This window comes from Plutella xylostella, chromosome 16, assembly GCF_932276165.1.
Source record: "Plutella xylostella chromosome 16, ilPluXylo3.1, whole genome shotgun sequence".
Taxonomy (NCBI): Eukaryota; Metazoa; Arthropoda; class Insecta; order Lepidoptera; family Plutellidae; genus Plutella; species Plutella xylostella.
In genome coordinates, this window is record NC_063996.1 from 8,783,226 (window position 1) to 8,803,854 (window position 20,629).

The 20,629-nt window shown below is 46.7% G+C and overlaps 1 protein-coding gene across 1 annotated transcript in view; it reads right to left on the reverse strand.

Moving 5' to 3' along the window:
• The window catches only part of LOC105385304 (ubiquitin carboxyl-terminal hydrolase 32), a 39,548-nt gene that overhangs the window by 6,822 nt on the left and 12,097 nt on the right, over positions 1-20,629 (reverse strand). The window contains exons 8-25 of the mRNA XM_048626193.1: positions 19,751-19,887; positions 18,627-18,767; positions 17,956-18,040; positions 17,366-17,493; positions 16,426-16,634; positions 15,935-16,055; positions 14,845-14,970; positions 14,181-14,390; positions 13,316-13,402; positions 12,907-13,009; positions 9,634-9,748; positions 6,500-6,612; positions 5,864-5,967; positions 3,489-3,829; positions 2,893-3,096; positions 2,134-2,258; positions 1,737-1,840; positions 1,075-1,218 (exon numbers count right to left, since the gene is read on the reverse strand). Of these exons, the coding sequence (XP_048482150.1) occupies positions 1,075-1,218; positions 1,737-1,840; positions 2,134-2,258; positions 2,893-3,096; positions 3,489-3,829; positions 5,864-5,967; positions 6,500-6,612; positions 9,634-9,748; positions 12,907-13,009; positions 13,316-13,402; positions 14,181-14,390; positions 14,845-14,970; positions 15,935-16,055; positions 16,426-16,634; positions 17,366-17,493; positions 17,956-18,040; positions 18,627-18,767; positions 19,751-19,887 (2,597 nt within the window). The remainder of the gene's footprint in view (positions 1-1,074; positions 1,219-1,736; positions 1,841-2,133; positions 2,259-2,892; positions 3,097-3,488; positions 3,830-5,863; positions 5,968-6,499; positions 6,613-9,633; positions 9,749-12,906; positions 13,010-13,315; positions 13,403-14,180; positions 14,391-14,844; positions 14,971-15,934; positions 16,056-16,425; positions 16,635-17,365; positions 17,494-17,955; positions 18,041-18,626; positions 18,768-19,750; positions 19,888-20,629) is intronic.

Genomic DNA, 20,629 nt, shown 5'->3' on the forward strand with positions numbered 1-20,629 from the left:
AACTGGCCATGTGGCTACGATTCCATTACAAGAACAAAGGACGGTTACTGCTGATTGGTACACAACAGTTTGTTTGCCGGAAGTCGTAAGAGAACTTCGTAAAACTAACCCGAATCGTCGTATAATCCTTCACCACGATAATGCAAGCTCTCATACCGCTCGCAAAACAAGAACGTTTTTAAATATGGAAAACGTGGAGTTGATGGACCATCCTCCGTATAGCCCTGATCTGAGCCCCAATGATTATTTTACATTCCCAAGAATTAAAGATATGCTACGTGGCCAACGGTTTAGCGGCCCAGAAGAGGCGGTCGAAGCTTACAAATCAGCTGTTTTGACAGTATCCACTTCAGACTGGAATTACTGTTTCAATGATTGGTTTAATCGAATGAAAAAGTGCATTGAATGTCACGGAGACTACTTTGAAAAACAATAAAAGTAAATAATATTATGATATCTTTGTACTTTTTTCTATTCCCGATCATTTCGGTATCGCCCTCGTACCTTCTCCCGTGTGGTCTGGTAGCGCGGTGGGGTCGGTAGGTGTAACAAGGATACTACAGACAGTAATTAGACAGCAGAAGCTCTAGTTCACACGGTACCTTCTCCCTGGTGGTCTGGTAGCGCGGTGGGGTCCCACATCTCTATACTCGGTAGGTGCAGCAAGGGCTGACAGTAGATGGCCTAGTTGTAGGTACCTTCTCCCTTGTGGTCTGGTAGCGCAGGTGCAGCGCATGGGACATGCGGTAGGTACCTTCTCCCGGGTGGTCTAGACAGTATTAGACAGTAGCAGCTCTAGTTCACACGGTACCTTCTCCCGTGTGGTCTGGTAGCGCAGATGCAGCGCGGTGGGGTCCCAGATCTCTACTCGGTAGATGCAACAAGGGTATTACTGACAGTAGATGCCCTAGCTAACTCGTTACCTTCTCCCGGGTGGTCCAGAGAGTATTAGACAGTAGATGGTCTAGTTCACACGGTACCTTTTCCCTGGTGGTCTGGCGCGTTGGGGTCGGTAGGTGTAACACGGGTATAACAGACAGTATTAGACACTAGATGCCCTAGTTCACTCGGTACCTTCTCCCGTGTGGTCTGGTAGCGCAGATGCAGCGCGGTGGGGTCCCAGTCCACGGCCAGCGCGGGCTCGCGGCCGCGGCGCCGCAGCGCCTGCAGCAGCCCCAGGTCTAAGGAGGAGATGGCGCTGGCGCAGGGGGAGCAACCCTGGAATGTACGGACGGGCTTGTTGAATACCTGAGGGGTTACTTAGTAAAAAATTAAACCGAATTTCCCGAGAGCAAAAGGTGATTAGAATGATGACATGGGCTGTTTTTAACAGATTTCATCCCGCACGCTGGATGGCAAGCTATTTTCTCGCATCTCGCCTACATATTCCACGCGTTACAATGAATACTTGTGTGAATGCGTGCGCGGCAATCCCGCGTGCGTGATCAAATTCGCATGCTGTTAAAAACAGCCTTGTAGGAAATAGAGAAACTATAGTATTAGACATAAAACTTAAGGAAGGGTGTAGATTGCTGGGCAGCTGTCCCAAGCTGTCACAACAAGCGCAGCGAACTCTTCGGTCCACTGGTCCAAAGATATTAAACAGGAAGCCAGCTGGGGCTGGATAAGGAAGGCCGAAGATAACGCCACTCCTTGCGACAGTCCAACGCAACGTCCAACAGTGGCCGATAACGATCTCGCCGTCAAACTCACTCGCATCTCACTCGTGTACTCACGTCCGAGCTGTACTGGCGGCTGTGCTTGTCGGGCAGGCCCGAGTCCGTGTCCGACTCCACGCTCGCCGTCGAACTCACGCGCTTCTCACTCAGGGGCGTGCCTGCTGGGGGCACAGAAATAATACAGATTAATACACTAAAATAAGAGAAGCGGGGAGTTAAGACAAGTAAGCCACAGGCTCGCCACGTTTGCCGCTGCGATGATTGTAGTTTGCATCAACTTTATAAGTCGGTATTTAAACTATTGTGTGAGAGTTCATTGTTCCTTGGTGAAGGCCTAATGATGATGCTATTATTGTTCGTAGCAATTCACCGCTATGCTCCAGCCTCCAGCTAGTGACGGTTATACTTGGCGGGTGGCTAGTACCTGGCGGGTGGCTAGTGACGGGTCTAGTACCTGGCGGGTGGCTGGCGATGGGGCAGCCGCGGCACAGGCGGCTCCAGGGGCAGCGGCCGCACCACATGCCGCCGCGGTCCACCAGACGCAGCGTGAACGGGTACTCGTAGCCGAGGCTGTCGTCGCTGGAAACAAAATAAATAGTGTCATTATGTGTTACTGAAATCTACTTTTCAACGATGAAACCGAACGTTCACTGCCGGCTGAACTAAGTTAGTTCGTATAGTTGAGCCAGTTTTTTATACATAGTGCATAGTTTGCGGTGGACGCGCATGTATGACAAGCGAACTAACTTAGTTTAGCAGGCAGTGGACGCTCGGCTTAAGAGCATGTTTGCAGCGCGCTTGTATAACAATAGGGAATAGAGCGGATCGGTTTCCACTCATTATTTGTCGTCGAGCGCTCACGCTTGGATCGGAATACGTTTTTTCGGACTACTACTTTTCTAAATACCTACTTTACTAGTGTATTAGCTTGTACAAGAAGGGTACGAGGGCCCACTCATATCCTCCCGGGGGGCATTCACCAATCGACAGCGTGGTTGCTCGTGTCTATGGTATGCAATCTCGTCTCGCCGAGATCCCGATCTCGCGAGATGCCGGCCATACCTTACAATGTTGGATCTCGTCAAATTTCGTACGAGATCTCGCGAGATAAAGAGACAGTCACCTATTGCGTTGTATCCACTGTATTATAAATTGTTATTTGTGTCCTGTTCAGTCAATAAAGTAGTATTCTGTATTATTCTATTCCACTCACCAATCAGCAGCATGGTTGCTGGTATCCGCCCGGGGCGGGCGGGGGGACAGCAGCCGCCGCACCTGCGCCCACACGGCGGCGTACAGCGCGCGCCCCCCGCCCCCCGCGCCCCCCGCTCCCACCGGCACCAGCAGGGGCGCGCCGAATAGAGCCGGCCGGCAGCGCTGGGACGGCAGGAAGTACGAGTCTAGGCGACATTGTTTGCTGTGGACGGGAGAATGGGGGGTAAGCTGATAGATAGATGGATAAATTGTTAACACAATACCTACATACACAAGTTACGGGCACGGAAAGATTATATTAGTTTAATGATAAACGCATAGAGTGAAGAGTGAAACTGATCCTTTACATTTTATATAATATCGATCTCTTCGTTTCGTACACGCGTTTACGCGCATATCATTTAAAGCCGAGTACCTATCTACCTTCTAACAACATAAACAAAATCTTCAAATGTATCCGTTAACATCGGGTAGTCGATTATAAGTTGTATGACGAGGTGGCGTGATATGTTTAGCTAGGTTTAGTGACGTTAGGCATTTCTGCCTCAAGTGGGTAAGCTTAAATATAGAACAGGATGATGAAGGCATACTCACCGATGCACAGCGACCAAGTAATGTATCTCCCCGACCGGCACCTCTCTCTTCGTCTCATTCAGTTGGTGCATGTTAGAGGGAGACGACCCGAACTTGGCCTTGCCGAGGCGAGGCGAGTTGGGCCGTAAGTTCAGCGACTTAACGCTCAGAGTCGGCGAGCAGTTGCCGCCTGGGCGTAGGTTCTTGGGTAGCGTGTTACAGCGCACGTCATTGGTTAATGTTTGCGAGGGGCGTGGCTCGGGCAGGGTGTTGCAACGCACGTCATTGGCTGTGGTGTGCGAGGGGCGTGGCTCGTAGAAGCCGGGCGGGCTCTGGGACATTAGGATCTCTGAGCGGGAACGCTGGAAGGGAGATTTATTAGTTTCATTTTACTAGTTTCGGCTTGTGCGTGTTGAAGATTGGGTAGCCATGGTGAGGATCAAATTGAATTCAACCGGGATATTATTGCATTGTTTAGTTACAAGTGATAAATATATAGATAATCTGATAAGTCCAGTAAGCGGTTTCAAGAAACCTAACATCAATACAAAATTCTAATTTGGTAAAAGGTTTAACTTTTAACTTTGAAATACACTTGAAGTTCTTATTAACATTATAACAGAAATATTACGCATCACAAAAAGTTTAGCCAAAACATCTCACAACTACATCAAAGAGCCGAGCGCAGAAAAGAAACTAACACACACAAAACAATAGATTTAATAAGAATATAGCTTAAAGTTTTCAAAACGATCTATAGATACAAAAACCAAATCACCTAAACATTGAAACAGCGAATTTGATGAGATCTAAGATACGATGATATTTGATGATGTTCTAGTTGATGATATCAGTACGGCTAATGATGATGATAAACAGTGAGGTGCTACCGTGCACTTATGTGTCGGATTATACCATATTCTGAGGATTATAATACCTTATATTCACAACTGATTCTAATCACATTCATCACTTAACTTCTAGGATACAATAAAATTCATTAATAGGTTTTTTTGTTTACTTTTAAATCTGTTGTGAACATAACATTGATATCTTCAGAATCGGGCGTTTTGTGTCAACTTAATAATACCTTAGTCATCAGTAGGTCAGCTTTTCGAGTTATTTATAAACAAATTTGTATCAATAAAAACAGTCAAGGATCAACCACTTTGTTGATTTTGAAATATTAGAATAGCCCTTATTTACAAAAAAGTTAGATATGTTATAAGACGGTAAGTTTAGTTTAGTAATTTTGATTAGTATCATTATAATTTTGCCCAATATTTATACTGTATAATTTAATGTTTTTATATTATAGTAATATGTATTTTATAGTGCACCATCACCACCCTTGCATATTTTTTTATTTCTCCATAATACATAGTAGCTGCTAGTGCATTTGTTGTTTTTTATTTGTTTTTATGTTATGAGTGTTTGTTGTACTATTTATATCTACACCTCGTGTTGGGATGTTAATTTGTCTTCATTTATTTTAGTACTGGAAATAATCAGATTTATCTTTACAGCAGTAGAATATTCCGGTAGGTATTCAGTAATATATTTTTTATCAGTTTCTTGATAAGTACTCAATATTTTTGCATTTTATGTTTCCCTTTACCTGTCTTCCATTGTATTCATCTTGTATTTGATCTATGGATTTCGTTATATTCCGTAAAAAACTTGTGGTTTCAAAAATATTCATTTTTATGGATTGGGCACATTACGATACATTTAATATGGACTATCGCTATTCTAGAACTATTCCAGAGTGCAACTGGTCGCATTTTCATATAAAATACGTAGGATTGACTTTAGCTCTGTGGCCCAATCCATTACTGTGCCCTACATGTATCTCTCTCCTTGCACATACACGGGTGTTGCTAAAATAGTATGCCAAAGGGGGTGGCTCATTATTCCACGATTATTGAAACTTCATGTAGCAATACCTATAAATTTCCAAAAATCCAAGAACAGTAATGTTTTTTTCGGAATGACCCTATTCGGCTTACTGACAGTTTCAATAACTGTATCTATCGATATGTGACAGTTACTATCATACGTTTGTAACTGAATGCTATTTTTTTATGTGTTAAAATCGTATGATAGTAACTGACAACTATCGATAGATAGAGTTATTGAAACTAGTAGTTAGCCCTCTTCTCCCACTACGCGACTCTCAAGCGACGCAACCCTTAGTCGCATATATTTGACGAGTCAACGACGCGTCGAAGACCCGTTATTATAGGCTATCGAAATCATGGGTTGCGTCGCAGTCGCTTCCTTTGATCGTAGTAGTGGGAGAAGGGGCTTATTATACCGTTTTGGCAACACCCTATCTATTCACATATGTGTATATGTATGTGTGTGTGTGTGTAGGTGCACAGTGCCAGCGGTACCTTGAAGCAGAAGAGCGCGGGCATGCACAGCGCGGAGCGCGGCGCACTCACCTCGGCCGCGGGCGGCGCCGGTTCATACAGGTCCAGGAGAGAGGTGTCTTCCACTGGAATGTACAGTTTATCTTATTAACAATTATGTCCATTCTGTACCAACTAAATTTAATTTGTTATGGACGGGACGTGATGGGTCGTGATGATGATGATGATGAGATATCAAATTACGTCCGATGCGTTGGTAGTCGAGCTAGCTTCAGTGATCGTAACTGATCAATGAAGTTAAGCAACACATGGCACAGTGAGCCATTAGATGGCTGACCGGTTTTAAGTGGTTGTTTACTGGATGCTTCCGTGCTTCGGACGGCACGTTAAGCCGTGGGTCCCGGTTGCTGCTTCGGCAGCAGAGCCTAGTCAGAGGCCTTCGGGCGGCTTGAAAACATCTGACAGTCGGGTTGCCCACTTACCCGACCACTCACACAGCATAAGCTTGCTTGTGTTGGGGTCTCCAAACCACACTAGCGTGGTGGACCTACAACCCTTCCTTTACTAAAAGGGAGACCTGTGCCCCAGCAGTGAAGACGTGATGGGTTCTGATTATGTCAAATGGCGAGGTATTGAATCATTGTGGTAAGTGCATACCTGCGTCGGTGCTGGCCGGCACCTCGTACAGGGTGTAGGCGCGCTGGCGCAGCCGCGTGCTGTCGTCTAAGGCACGGCCCAGCGTCGCGCTCGCGCTCTCCACCACCAGCATCCTGTATAAACACATTGAAACTGTTAGGCCTCCGAAGGAGAAATATACTGTAAAAAAATGGAATAAAAAAAAAATACGAGCGGAAAACACAGGTTATTGTCGTTAATTACTGTTTTGGTACAAAGTGTAGCCTAACTTTGCGAGGTTGCGTTTTGATGTATCTTGCGCATACTACATATTTCACTCTATCTTGTCGGGGTCACCAGTTTTAGGGTGGTTTATAGGTTGTCATGGCTACTACCATGTGGCTTGTGAGAGCAAAACCTGTACAATAATAGTTTCATAAAGCATGTCAACACTATAATGCATTTTTTCTTACTTGGCACAGATTTTGAGCAGTCTTGGAGTGTCTTTTTATTTGAATTAATTTAAAAACTAAGTTATAAAATAAAACATAATTGGCCGCCCCCGATGCAGCCGCCACCGCCGCCGCGCCTGCACACGTCGCCCTACAGTAAAGAAGCCAACCGCGGGACGTCCCAGCCGCTGCGAGCCATCCACAACAGATCAACATCTCCGAGCTGGCATCCGCAATAGCACTCGCCGCGAAGGCCGGACAGCGGGCCACGCCACGCTACCACACGGAGCTACCATACTTCGCCGGCTCTCACCACGAGTGGCTGTCATTCCGTGCAGCATATTATGAAACAGCAGAGGACTTCACCGAGACTGAAAACGTGGCAAGACTACGACGAAGCCTGAGAGGAAGAGCCAAGGAAGCAGTCGAGAACCTGCTAATATTGAATGCACGCGCCACAGACATCATGCGCGCCCTGGAGTCTCGCTTCGGCCGCCCCGACTCCATCGCCATGTCCGAACTCGACCGTCTGCGTGCGCTGCCGCGCCTCACGGACAACCCGCGCGATGTCTGCGTGTTCGCCAGCCGCGTGCTCAACGTCGTCGCCAGTTTGCGGGCGCTCGATCGCACACATTACCTCTACAGCCCAGAAGCCACGAAAATCACGATAGAGAAGCTGACGCCCGCCATACGCTATAAATGGTTTGACTATGTCGCCACTCAGACCACAGAAGAGCCGGACCTACTGAAACTATCAAGATTTCTTCAAAGAGAAGCCGACCTCTGCGGGCCCTACGCACAGCCAGATACAGAACCCGCAGAGCACAGCCGAAACAGAACACAGAAAACCTATAACACATCGAAAACTTCAATAGAAAAGATATCAAAATGTCGCCACTGCGCCACAGAAGAACATCACATCAATAAATGCCCGAAGTTCGCAGAAACAGATGTGAACTCGCGATGGGAAATAGCCAAATCGCAGCGACTATGTTTCCGATGCCTTCGCTACAAGAGTAAAACCCACAGTTGCAAGCGAATCCGCTGCGGAGAAGATGGCTGCAATTACTTCCATCATAGATTGCTGCACTTCACAAGATCAACAGAAACCGGACCGGAAACGAAGAATAGCGTAACAGTATCGTCGGTGTGGTCGCCGCGCAAAACACACGCGTACCTGAAGATCTTACCTGTCAAGATCGTCGGACCGGCGGGAGAGGTACACACGCACGCTCTGCTCGACGATGGCTCTACCGTCACGCTCATAGACGCGGCCAAAGCGAAACAGGCGGGCCTCACGGGCCCCATCGAGCCGCTCAAAATAGCCGCCATCGCCGACACCAAAGATGAACGCCTGCCATTCTCGCCGCGTCAAAGTGACTCTACAGGGAGAACGCACACAGTACAAGATTAACGCACGGACTATCGACAACATACGACTCTCCGCGCAGACGGTGAAATCTGAAGATCTGCGAAATTGTGTTCATCTGCGTGACATCGCACAGCAGCTGAAATACGAAGCAGCAAGACCAAAGATCCTCATCGGTCAAGACAATTGTCATCTTCTCATCGCGAGCGAGGTGCGACAAGGACAGCAAGATGAACCCGTCGCCTCACACACGCCTCTAGGCTGGGTTCTTCACGGAGCGCACACGAGGATGGTGGACAAGAAACACCATAGAGTCAACTGCCAGACTACGCGTGAAGATGACCTGTGTGAGCCAGTCATCGTGCCCACACACCCCCACAACAACTTAGAAGGACGCGCCACCAGAACTCTCGCCAAGTGTACAAAACAGACAGAAGCCTCACGTTCACGTCGTTACGCCGCTCGTCGCCACGCCTCCATCGAAGATCATAGTACAGTCCACGACAGGCGATAGGCATCGAAGATGAACGTGAGCAGCAAAGCTACGCGAGATGTACACAGACTGAAAGGGCGCCCCCACAGTGTGGTCCAGACTACAGCCACAGATCAATGCCACAGACGAAGAGAACCGCCGCGCCACCGCAGGCGCCGCCACCGCCGCCGTCGTCGAGAACAACTAATGATAGAGCCTACAGGGAGCGACGAGCGAGCTGGCCATCCTGCCCTCCGAGCCTGCGGAGCCAGACGTCCCTCACCGAGATCTGCAATGACGACCACGGCGTCAATGCACGGCGGGAGTAATGTTCGGGACAAGAATAATAGTTTTACTTGTTAATAAATAAATATGTCTCTGGAAGTGAGGAAACTAGCGCCATCTAGTAGAAAGTAGCCTAACTATGTAGTTCATCTATTCAACAACAGATGGCAGCACGGAACTAGAAGTTTCTACTAAGAAGTAGAACATTAAGTCTTTTCTAGAGCTTTCTGGAATACTCTATCATCCGTAGAGAATGGTATAAAAGGCGACGCTCGCGCCTCACAGTCAATTCAGTTAAAAAGCAAACAGCGAAGAAAGAACAAGAAGAAGAACAAGCAAGCAACAGCTCTAGCTCTCTCAATTCCTGCCGGTGATCGCATAGAAGTCTTTCATTCCTGATCCCTGCCCGCCGTACTTCCCTCAACCAGAATAGGTGCACCCCGCACAATAATGACAAATGAAATAGGTACTTGCAAGCAAAAATGATAGATTTTGTAATTAAACCATTTATTTTGGATGTAGTTTAATAGTATTTTGCGAAGACACACAGAGATTGTTTAGCTTTTGTGCCAAATAAGAATGTTAACAGTATACATACTTGTCGGGCGGCAGTCCGCTCCGCTCCGCCACGCTCCGCTTGAGGTCTAGCACGGTGCCCTCCGCGGCCACGCGCACCCCGTACTGCACCGGCACTGACCCGTCCAGCAGGATCACTGGGGACGGATATCACAATACATTATATACTATTATTTTGTTCTTTCTTATGTCCACTAAAACAACTCTAGAGATGTTGATGATATACAGGGTGTTGCAAAAAGGGTATATCAAGCCGAAACCAGAATGTGCAGCATGTTATATCTAAGCCCGAAACTGAAATCAGAATTTCAAAAAAGTTTACCGTTTTCGAGTTATTGACGATTGAAGTTTCAAAAAATCACGCAGAAAAAAAGTGGTCTAACAACCCTAAAACAGCTGATTACAAGACCCACTGACCTACATGTCAATGAACTCTGTCTCTGTTACTAGGACATCATGCACAAAATTTGAATAATTGCCATTTTACCCCATTTTCTCTTTTCCCTAAAAGTAGGGAAAACTAATTCACAACAGAATTTGAACTTAGCTACATTTAAGTAAGGGCTTACATGTAGTGTTCAGGAAATGTAAAACTAAGATAATTTACGTCATAGGTACCTACAATTGCCTACTACAGCCTAGAATCAAATTAATCGTGTAACTAGGTAGGTACTTACGTGCGACATCCAACATCCCGAATATTCTGATAAACACAAAACACAATCACACTTACCCACTATCACTTGGTTTTAACGCACAATAAATTCTTATTGTTATTATTCTTATTCTTATTCTTATTCTTATAACAAAATGTGCATTTGTCAAAGCCGCCGCCCTCGGCTTTGATATCGCCGCCTGACGCTGCCGGCCGCCGCGCCGCGCCGCGGAACTTCTTTGATCTAGTTAGAAGAATTACGTATTTCCTATTCATACCTACCTACTGATTTTCTGTTAATCGCGAGCGCAACACACGGGTCAATGCAGGTGTGTGTACTTTACTTACTAATTAATCATATCTCCCAACGATCGGGTTCTGCCAAAGCTAGTTTCAGGTAATTTATTTATTTGATTCTGGTATCCCATAGGCACTATCTTATCTAAACCATTATTAAACAAAGACAGAAAGAAGATAAAAAGAGAGACGAGAGTTTTGACCAATAGAAAAACCAATAAAAATTTATTACTTTTGACCAATGGCTCTCCAACTTTAAGAATTCGCGCGCGAGCAGCGCATAATGGTCTCCTGGTAGTCAGTGCCACGCGACGCTTGTTCAAACTGATAATCACCGAAAGAATTGCATGAAAAAAGGCATTGAGCTCGTTTCATATTCATAGCACAGTGACGTGAGGGAATATTTTGATTGGTGATGTAGGTACTTAAGGATAACTCTGCTTCTAAATAAGCTTTCACCACTTAGGTAACAGAACAATGTGCAATGTACTATTGTAGGTATTTTATTCACGAATTCGATTCGATTGAGTGAATTACTACTTACTTTCATAGTGTGAGTAATGAGTATTAATACGTACTTTTACCTTCATAATCATAACCAATACCAACACGACCGTGACAAACCCTAGTTCAGCTCTAATATTTTCACCGATACGCTTAGGAGAAGAAGTAGGTACTTACCTACCTCAACGTATCTACGGTATCCACTTTACCTGAAAAAACTTTGAGAACCAATGAACTCAGATTGTCCTAGTAAAAGTAACTACATTATTAAGATAGAAAAAGAAAAAAGATATAACTTATCTATGAAGTAAAAGAGAGATAGATACTTCTTTATTTGTATTACTTTAAAGTATTTTAATGTCTAATTGTCTATGTATGTGTTAATATGATGATTTGCGTAAGAAAGAGATAAAACTTTTCGTTGTTAATAGCCTTCGCGTGAAATAGAAAGAAACAGCATAATAACATGCATTTTCGTCCTTAAAGCTAAGCCTTTTGTCAACACAACTGCATTTCCTCAGTGACGCTATGATTGGTTCGCGGCGTGTCAATATTTTCGGCGCGAAATTAGAAACCAAAGGACTCAAAGGAATGCCGCCGGCCGCCGGGCGGTCTCTCAATCAGTTCAGTTGCCCTGGCGCATAGCACCGCGAAGCATTGTTTTGCTAATTTAATTAGTTATTTGGGTTTCTTCGCGTAATATTGGTGGCGTAATCCGTGTAATGTGAAGTGAGAGTTCATAAACAACCTGATTGTGTTATTTGATACGGCGATAATTAGGTATCTAAGCATAATCTTTAAAAGTGTAGTGAAAAACCTAATATCGTATGGTAGACCTTGGAGTGAAAAGTAAAAGGACAATTAAGTGTCCAAGTTCAGTTGTAATGTGAAGTGTTAATAATGATAAACAAAATCAATGTGCCGGCCGGCGTTATTTCACGGTTACCAGAGGATTTTCCTCTTACCTACTATTGCATGTAAGAGGTATGTTACCTATCTTTATTTAATGTACGTAGGTAGTATTTTTTTATTAACTATGGTATTTATTTTGGTATGAAATTCGTTTGATGAAGTCATTAGTAGGCAACTGGTTAGGTATCTAAGGCTTGTCTAGTGCAAATCCACGTTTAACGTAAAAAAAATGGTAGGTACCAGGGTGGTTGAGCCGTGTCCGCCAGCCAGGAGATGCGTGCTTGTGCTATAGTGCATCTAATACTTATACAGAAGTGGGGTACTAGGGTTATAGCGTATAAGGTCGTCTGGTATGTCATGTTTGTAGTTATACGGAAGTAGGGTACCAGGGCTACCAGAAACAATCATCAGGGTTGTCAAAAAAGTTACAAATAAAATATGGATTAAGTTTTGTATGGAACTTTTTTTTATTCGTGCGCCCAAATCTGACATCGCCAATGACTTTTCCAGAACGAGTTGTGTGGACCCTTTTCGGCTTGATATACCAATTTTGCAACACCCTGTATAATGATTGGATAATTGATCTGTCAAAACCCTTATTACATTGGACTAAGGTTGGATATTGTTTGTTTAAGTCATGTTATTTGATGAAACGCTCTCTAGAGATAATTGCCAAGCTGTTCTAGTTTGCTATAGTTATGTCATTTACAATACACTATATCAGCCCTTTATATCCAGCTAATAATGTTCATAGGGTGTCGGTTAAAAACGATAAATTCACAAATAAAATGTATGGAATTGGCATATGTCATAGGATTCATGCTATATTTTACAAGTATAAAGCGATACATCACTCGGGGTGTCTCAGAATCCACCTTTCCACTGCCGAGAGTAACACAAGTGATATAATTTATTATGGTGAGGTACCTATGACAGTGACATGCAGCGCGCTCTCGAGCGGCAGCGGTAGACTGAGCATATTGAACGCGTCGAAGCGCACCGACTCGTGGCCACACGTGTCGCAGCGCACCTGCAATAATTATACATGCAATAAATGAAAATTATGAAATGGAAATGTTTATTTTTGACTACTTGGTTTACAATGTGTTCCTGGCTCCCAAACAAGGATACCCTGTGCTAGAACCCGGAACCATCGGCATAGTAGTCAGGGTCACTAACCACTACACCATTCGGTCGTCAAAGTGTCTTCTGCACGTTTATCAAGAAACCATGTAGTTCCTAGTCTATATATTTTGTCTATTTACACCGGCCGTACGAGTACGCCACTCGTCTAGTGCCGGATAGACGTGTGTGAAATGTGCACATCTGTATTTACCTTGGACTTGAGTTGTCCGTAGAAGAGCTCAGTGACGATGGACTTGTTCCGCGCCGTGTGCTGCTCCCACGCCGTCGTGGCCGCTATCTGTAAAGGAAAGCAGAAACAAATATTATAGAGGCGATAGTTTGTGAGTGTGTGTGCTATGGTCGTTACTCCTTCATTCGAAAACCGACCCCTCTAAGAAGCATTGTTACTATGTGAGGGGGGTCAGGTTTCTCTGCACATTACCGTGCCTGTATCATTCTTTTTTGGACAATAGCCCTGTTAAAATCCTCATGTAATTAACTGGTGCAGCAGCCTGCCTATCTTACTGCATAGTAACTTACTCTTCTACTTGCCATGCGCTCTTACTTTGGCATGTGCTCCTAGTATCACGACGTGTGCGTTCCTTAGCCCACTAGCCGGGGCCGCCAGGCCAGGCTATACACGTTCTGGTGTAGATGGTCCCTTCGCACTGGATAATAAGTAACCAGCTGTTACATTGTCATGTGCCCCTAGGGATAGTTACCTGATCTTTCTTCTCCTCTTGCTCCTGTCCTCCCCCTCCCAGGCCAGTAGCCGGTGCCGCCCTGTTCAGATCCTCATGCAGCTGATCCAGCAGCCAGGCCAGCAGCTCCTGCGCGTCGTGCTGACCGCCGCCCGCCAGCCCGCGCGCCCAGCGGGACACGCCCCGCGCACGTCTTACTGCATAGTAACTTGCTCTTTGTCATGCACTCCTAGTACCCCACTCACCTGATCCTTCTTCTCCGCCGGCTCCTGCGCCTGCCCTAGGCTTGCACCCGGGGCGGCTCTATTAAGATCCTCATGGAGCTGATCCAGCAGCCAGGCCAGCAGCTCCTACTCTGTCATGTACCCCACTCACCTGGTCTTTCTTCTCTGCCGGCTCCTGCCCTCCCCCTCCCATGCCAGTAGCCGGTGCTGCCCTGTTCAGATCCTCATGCAGCTGATCCAGCAGCCAGGCCAGCAGCTCCTGCGCGTCGTGCTGGCCGCCGCCCGCCAGCCCGCGCGCCCAGCGGGACACGGCGCCGCGCACGCGCAGTGGGGCGATGGAGCGCGAGCGGCAGGACCACACCTGGGGGTTAGGAGTGAGTGTTGGTTATTGCATAATTTATATCACTATCAATACAGAGTAAATGGTAGCTTTTCGCTTCAGCCTATATCTAGGTATGTAGATAGATAGATTACTGTTTATTGGTACACAAACAGAAAATAATTACACAACGGATTTAAATGCGTTTTTTTTAATATCTAGAGTGATTTAAGAAGAAGTATGTATGTGTACCTTTTAGGCCGGAATCTCACGGGAAAATATTTTAGGGCGAAGCGAAGCTTGAAAATACTTATTCAGACACGCTTGACCGCACACTGCCGCCATTGGCGGATTATCATTGTATGAAAAAATAGAGTTTATATGGCTTAAAACGATGCCGCCGCTCCACCGCGCGGAAATTAACCATGTTAAATCCGCAATTCGCGCGGTGAGGCGGTGAAGTATGTGAACCACCTTAGTTTGTAAGTAAGCATACCTGCTTGCACAGCTCCCCGTAGCGCAGCGCCAACGCGCCGCGGGTGCCGAGCGGGTTGCGCGGGTTCACCTCGTACAGGTGCATGCCCGAGTTGAAGTAGCGGGTGAGGGGGCCCGTGTTCCATACCTGTGGGATATAGTGGGAGCATTAGTTGTTTTCGAGAACACAAGTTATGGGTACAATAGTAAGGCTGCGAGCGAGGTAGAATAAATAACCTGTAGCCAGGCACAATAGTAATATCCTAATTATATAAAGAGTTACAGGTTAAATACGATAACTTATGGACTCATACATATAATAACACTTATGTGACTTATTTCTCAAATTGTTGAGACCGCCGCCGGTCGTTCGGATAGTTTGAAGTATGACAAAATGATATGCAAATGTTGTCACGAAGACGCCATCGATACTAGTCTATTTATTTATTTATTTATTTTATACTTTTATTGCACAATATACAATATCTATAGTTGTCAATATGGCTTGCGGTTAACAGCAGTAACGGTGCACTGCGTTCTTTTATCATTTTCCCGATTTTTATGGAGGCTCGGTTTAACACGTATAATTATATTATCTTAGATAGGTACATTGACTTGGCAACGACATCGTATATACACGGTTAAACACGTCAACTCACGGACTGCAGCGCTGCGTTCATGTAGCACGTGTTGCCCAGGTTGTGCAGGCCGGTGGCGCCGGGCAGGTCGGGCGCCATCCACGTGCCCGCGATGTTAGCACGACATCGCACATAGAGGCACGGTTCAATACGGCGTAGGAAAACATCGTGAGGAAACCTGCACGTCTAGATTCTAGATGTGTACCTTAACTGCATTTTACTCGTTCGAAAACGGCCCGTGACCTATCACATGAGTACAAATGAACAGCGAAAAGCGGGTGACTCGCTTGCGCTACCTCTGACTATCCCTTCGGGGATTACAGTGGTAAGCATGATTATGTATGTATGTGTGGTTAAACACGTTGACTTACGGACTTCAGCGCGCTAATTCATGCATTGATATATTCAGATAGCTACATTGATCTTTACTGATAGAATGACACCGTAAATATACGATTAAACACGTAAACTTACGGACTGCAGCGCTGCGTTCATGTAGCACGTGTTGCCCAGGTTGTGCAGGCCGGTGGCGCCGGGCAGGTCGGGCGCCATCCACGTGCCGCGCCGCGCGCCGCCCGCGCCGCTCGGGTTCATGCTGCGGGGGCAGGCCAAGGTTAGTCATGTGTGGGAGTCAAGTGAACGACATTAGAATTGTTGGCCCTATCTTTTACTATATAAAAATAATCTGGGTATCCTTCCTGACGCTATGACTCCAGAACAGCTGAAACGATTTTGCAAATTTTGGTCTTGAAATATTCGTGGAAGTCCAGGGAAGGTTTAAAAGGTAAGAAGGGTAGGGTAATGGGCGAAGCTCGCGGGCAATAGGTCGTTTGATCATAAAATAACCTTCCACCGAAAAGTTGTCTTGTAAAAATCGCTTTAAGTATTAAGACCGCCCTTTTTGTACCTAATAAGCCCGGTCTCCTCGGACCAGCCGCATGTCTTCACTATATACAGCATGTTACCTGACGAGGCCGGTCTCCTCGGGCCAGGCGCGGTCGGCGGCGCGCTGCTCGAGCAGCACGGTGCTGCCCGCGGGCTGCTCCTGCAGCGCGGTGAGCTGCTGCAGCGTGGTGAGGTCGTCGTCCAGCAGCACGGACTGCGAGGGCGATACCAGCCACAGCCGCATGTCCTCGCGGGCTAAGTGGAGGGTGGTGCAGAGGAACTCGCACACCTGTGGATATATGAACAAAATGTTAAAATACAAACCCAAGTCTGGCTTCTCGTTTTTTTCACCGAATTTCATTTCATTTGGATTAAAACTAAATCGTGAACTGCTGCGGTGTTTTCTGTGTACTCTTATACCACGTGCCATGTCTGATTATAACGAACGCTATAGCTGCGTAGTTATGTATATTATGTATCTATCTGTCTACTACTACTATACCTGTCCGACGGTGGCGAGGCGCGAGAAGGCGGCGGTGTAGGCGAGCTGGCGCTGCGGCGGCGCGGGCGCGAGCGGGACCGAGCTGTACAGCTGGGGCGGGGTGTCCGTGTGTCAGTTGTCCCCACGTACCTGTCCGACGGTGGCGAGGCGCGAGAAGGCGGCGGTGTAGGCGAGCTGGCGCTGCGGCGGCGCGGGCGCGAGCGGGACCGAGCTGTACAGCTGGGGGCGGGGTGTCCGTGTGTCAGTTGTCCCCACGTACCTGTCCGACGGTGGCGAGGCGCGAGAAGGCGGCGGTGTAGGCGAGCTGGCGCTGCGGCGGCGCGGGCGCGAGCGGGACCGAGCTGTACAGCTGGGGCGGGGTGTCCGTGTGTCAGTTGTCCCCACGTACCTGTCCGACGGTGGCGAGGCGCGAGAAGGCGGCGGTGTAGGCGAGCTGGCGCTGCGGCGGCGCGGGCGCGAGCGGGACCGAGCTGTACAGCTGGGGGCGGGGTGTCCGTGTGTCAGTTGTCCCCACGTACCTGTCCGACGGTGGCGAGGCGCGAGAAGGCGGCGGTGTAGGCGAGCTGGCGCTGCGGCGGCGCGGGCGCGAGCGGGACCGAGCTGTACAGCGCCGCTCCTCCCACGCCCACTACGCTGTTGTTCATTGCTGGGAATAATTAAAAAAATACATAAAAGTCATCATACATCAGGGTCAGAAATTACAAAGAATAATAAATGTTTCAATAATCTATCATTTTTGGGGTGGTTTTTGTTACAAAACTTGTGTTATCGGAATTTAGAACTGAAGAAATAATTTGATTTACTGGGCTCTTTCTACTTTTAAAGCACAAGAATCGTTTTAACTGTTTTACCAGTTATTATTATTAAATTATTTATTACACAAAGTAAAGTGGTACAAAGGCGAACTTAATGCTAGCAGCATTTTCTACCAGTTATGCTTGACATATCGTCACAATATTTTGAACTTTATGCTATTTATTGAGCCTAAAAGCAATGAATGAAATGAAATAGTTTCAGGTTCTGCCTAGCTTGGGGTCGGATGGCCGTGTGTGAGATGTCCCCACATATATATGTCCCCACATATTTAAGTTGAAGAGTAATTACTCACTCTGCGGACTTTGCACGTGTCGCAGGATCTTCAGCTGCAGCGGATACAGCTCTAGCTCCACGTCAGAGTTCGGCGGTCTGATCACCTGAAATTTAAAAATAAATATGTCATAAATTTGAAGCAATCCGTGTGAGCAATTTTTAAATGATAATATTTTCATATGTACACATAATTGTTTCTGATATTTTCCGTCAAAAAAGTCATAAACTTATATTCAGGCACTTAGAAGACGTATTGGTATCTATTTTTAATATGGTAAGAACAGTGTGAAGGTTCCAATTAATAATATAATTTGCTTGTCCAGCTTTTTACTATGGTGGACTTTCCTGACATTCTCAGAAAATGAGCCCTCTTTTGTACTGTCTTTCTTTAAGCTCCACCTACCACCACTACACATGAAAAACACCCTTATCTCTATAGACACACGGCTCAGTGTCGCACCTGTCTCGGCAGCGGCTGCCCGCCCCCGTACCACAAGGCCAGCGCGCGCCACGGTGCGTCGGGCAGCAGCTCCAAGTCACCCTTATCTCTATAGACACACGGCTCAGTGTCGCACCTGTCTCGGCAGCGGCTGCCCGCCCCCGTACCACAAGGCCAGCGCGCGCCACAGTGCGTCGGGCAGCAGCTCCAAGTCACCCTTATCTCTATAGACACACGGCTCAGGGTCGCACCTGTCTCGGCAGCGGCTGCCCGCCCCCGTACCACAAGGCCAGCGCGCGCCACAGTGCGTCGGGCAGCAGCTCGAAGTCCCGGCCCTGGCAGAGTGTGACGTCACGACGCAGGTGCCCGCCCTCGCCCGTCAGCGTGCGGACCTGTGGGGGTGATCATAGGTTAGGTTCATATTGGTACAGTTCCATACACTTAAGTTGACGGGGAGAGCGTCATAGTGAAGCATCAACTGTATCGTATCCGGACCTGTTTGGGGTAATGACGGTAATGATGCTATCTATCTATGGCTTTTAAGTTGCCGGGGACGCATCAACTGTATTATACATCCGGCGCAGTTTGAGAAGCCAGCGACTGACAAAAGATCTGGCCTATCAACTTTTATTTACGCTGGTCATAACTCCGCCCCAAATGAACCGATTTAGATGCGGTATTCATTACCACAAACCTACGTTTACCTACTCTTTGACCAACGGACTAACTACAGGGACGTACCTTGCGTATTAAACGTTCAGCTCGGTTTGGGAAGTCACCGACTAACACCGACTGACAACAGATCTGGCTTTTCAACTTTTGTTTAAGCTAGTCATAACTCCGAGACTAATGAACCGATTTACATGCGGTTTTCTGTACCACCTACCTACGTTTACCTTCTCTTCAACCAACCAACTAACTAGTGACATACCTGAACCGATTTTCGTCCATAAATTTTACAACAAACCAACATTTATCTAGCTTCTCATCCAGCACTGCTACTGCCTATACCTTGTTTCACGGGGAAAGACAACTGATACAAACAAACTACCCTTATCCGAATGTAATAAGGGTTCTGTCAGATGTGTTTTGTTTTATTATTTATTAAAAAGTTTTCCCGTGAGAATTTCGGAATAAAAAGCTAGCCTATTCATTCCCAGGGTCTAGACCGTATGTATACCAAATTTCATTCAAATCCGTTCAGTAGTTTTGGCGTGAAAGAGTAACAGACAGACAGACAGACACAGTTACTTTCGCATTTATAATATTAGTAAGGATTTTTGTGTTGTTTCCGTGTGTGTGTGAAATAAATGTATTTTCTTTCTTTCTTCTTCTTTAGATGTCTTTTCCTGTGAAACAAGGTACAGTGACGTACCTTGCAGGTAGAGGGCGCCAGCAGCCTCGCGTTGTCTATGGGCGGGGGGGCGCGCGCGCCGCCCGCGCTGCTCACGCCGCTGCTGCTGCTGTCGAGAGAGGCGCTGTCGCAGCGGTACAGCAGCGAGCCCATCGACTCTGGAACAGAAAAGGGATTTATTTAAATAAATAACACCAGCGGGATCAATGTAAACAAACAATAAAAGGTGTACAAATTCTACATGTGTGAACTAGATATCAATATAAAAGGGATGATCCTCCTACCAGGCTGGGTGGTGTGGCCTGGCCCAACGGAACGTTCGAGATTTATATGTATAATGTTGCTGTAATCTGTTATTCCTCATGTAGGATCTCATAGTGGTTTTGTCTCTCGCTCTGTACTTACGTAATAGGTCGCGAGCCGTAACACCGTTCTTTTTAATGAGTACAATACACTTATGTGCCATCTCTAGAATCCAGATGTGCAGCTTTCCTCACGATATTTTCCATCCCCGTAAGAGCGACGGTATACATTGTACTTAAATTCCAAAGAACTTATTGGTACATGTCAGTGCCGGTATTCGAACCCGCATCTCTAGCGTCACAAGCTGGCGGTTACCCGACTGAGCTACCACCGCTCTTCTTATCTATCTCCATATATTTCCTATACCTCGTTCCCTCCACTTACCAGTAGAGTTGGTAGTGAAGCTATCATCAACGGGTGGGTCGCCGGCGGGGCAGCAGGCGTCGGGCGCGGCGGTGTGGGCGCCCCACGCGGCCCACCACTGCGCGCACACCAGGTACCAGAACTGGCCCACCGCCGTCCCACGGGCTATATAGCTAGCGACAGAGCCACCTGAATACTACACTCACGGGCAATGAAAAGGTTCCACTGAGAAAA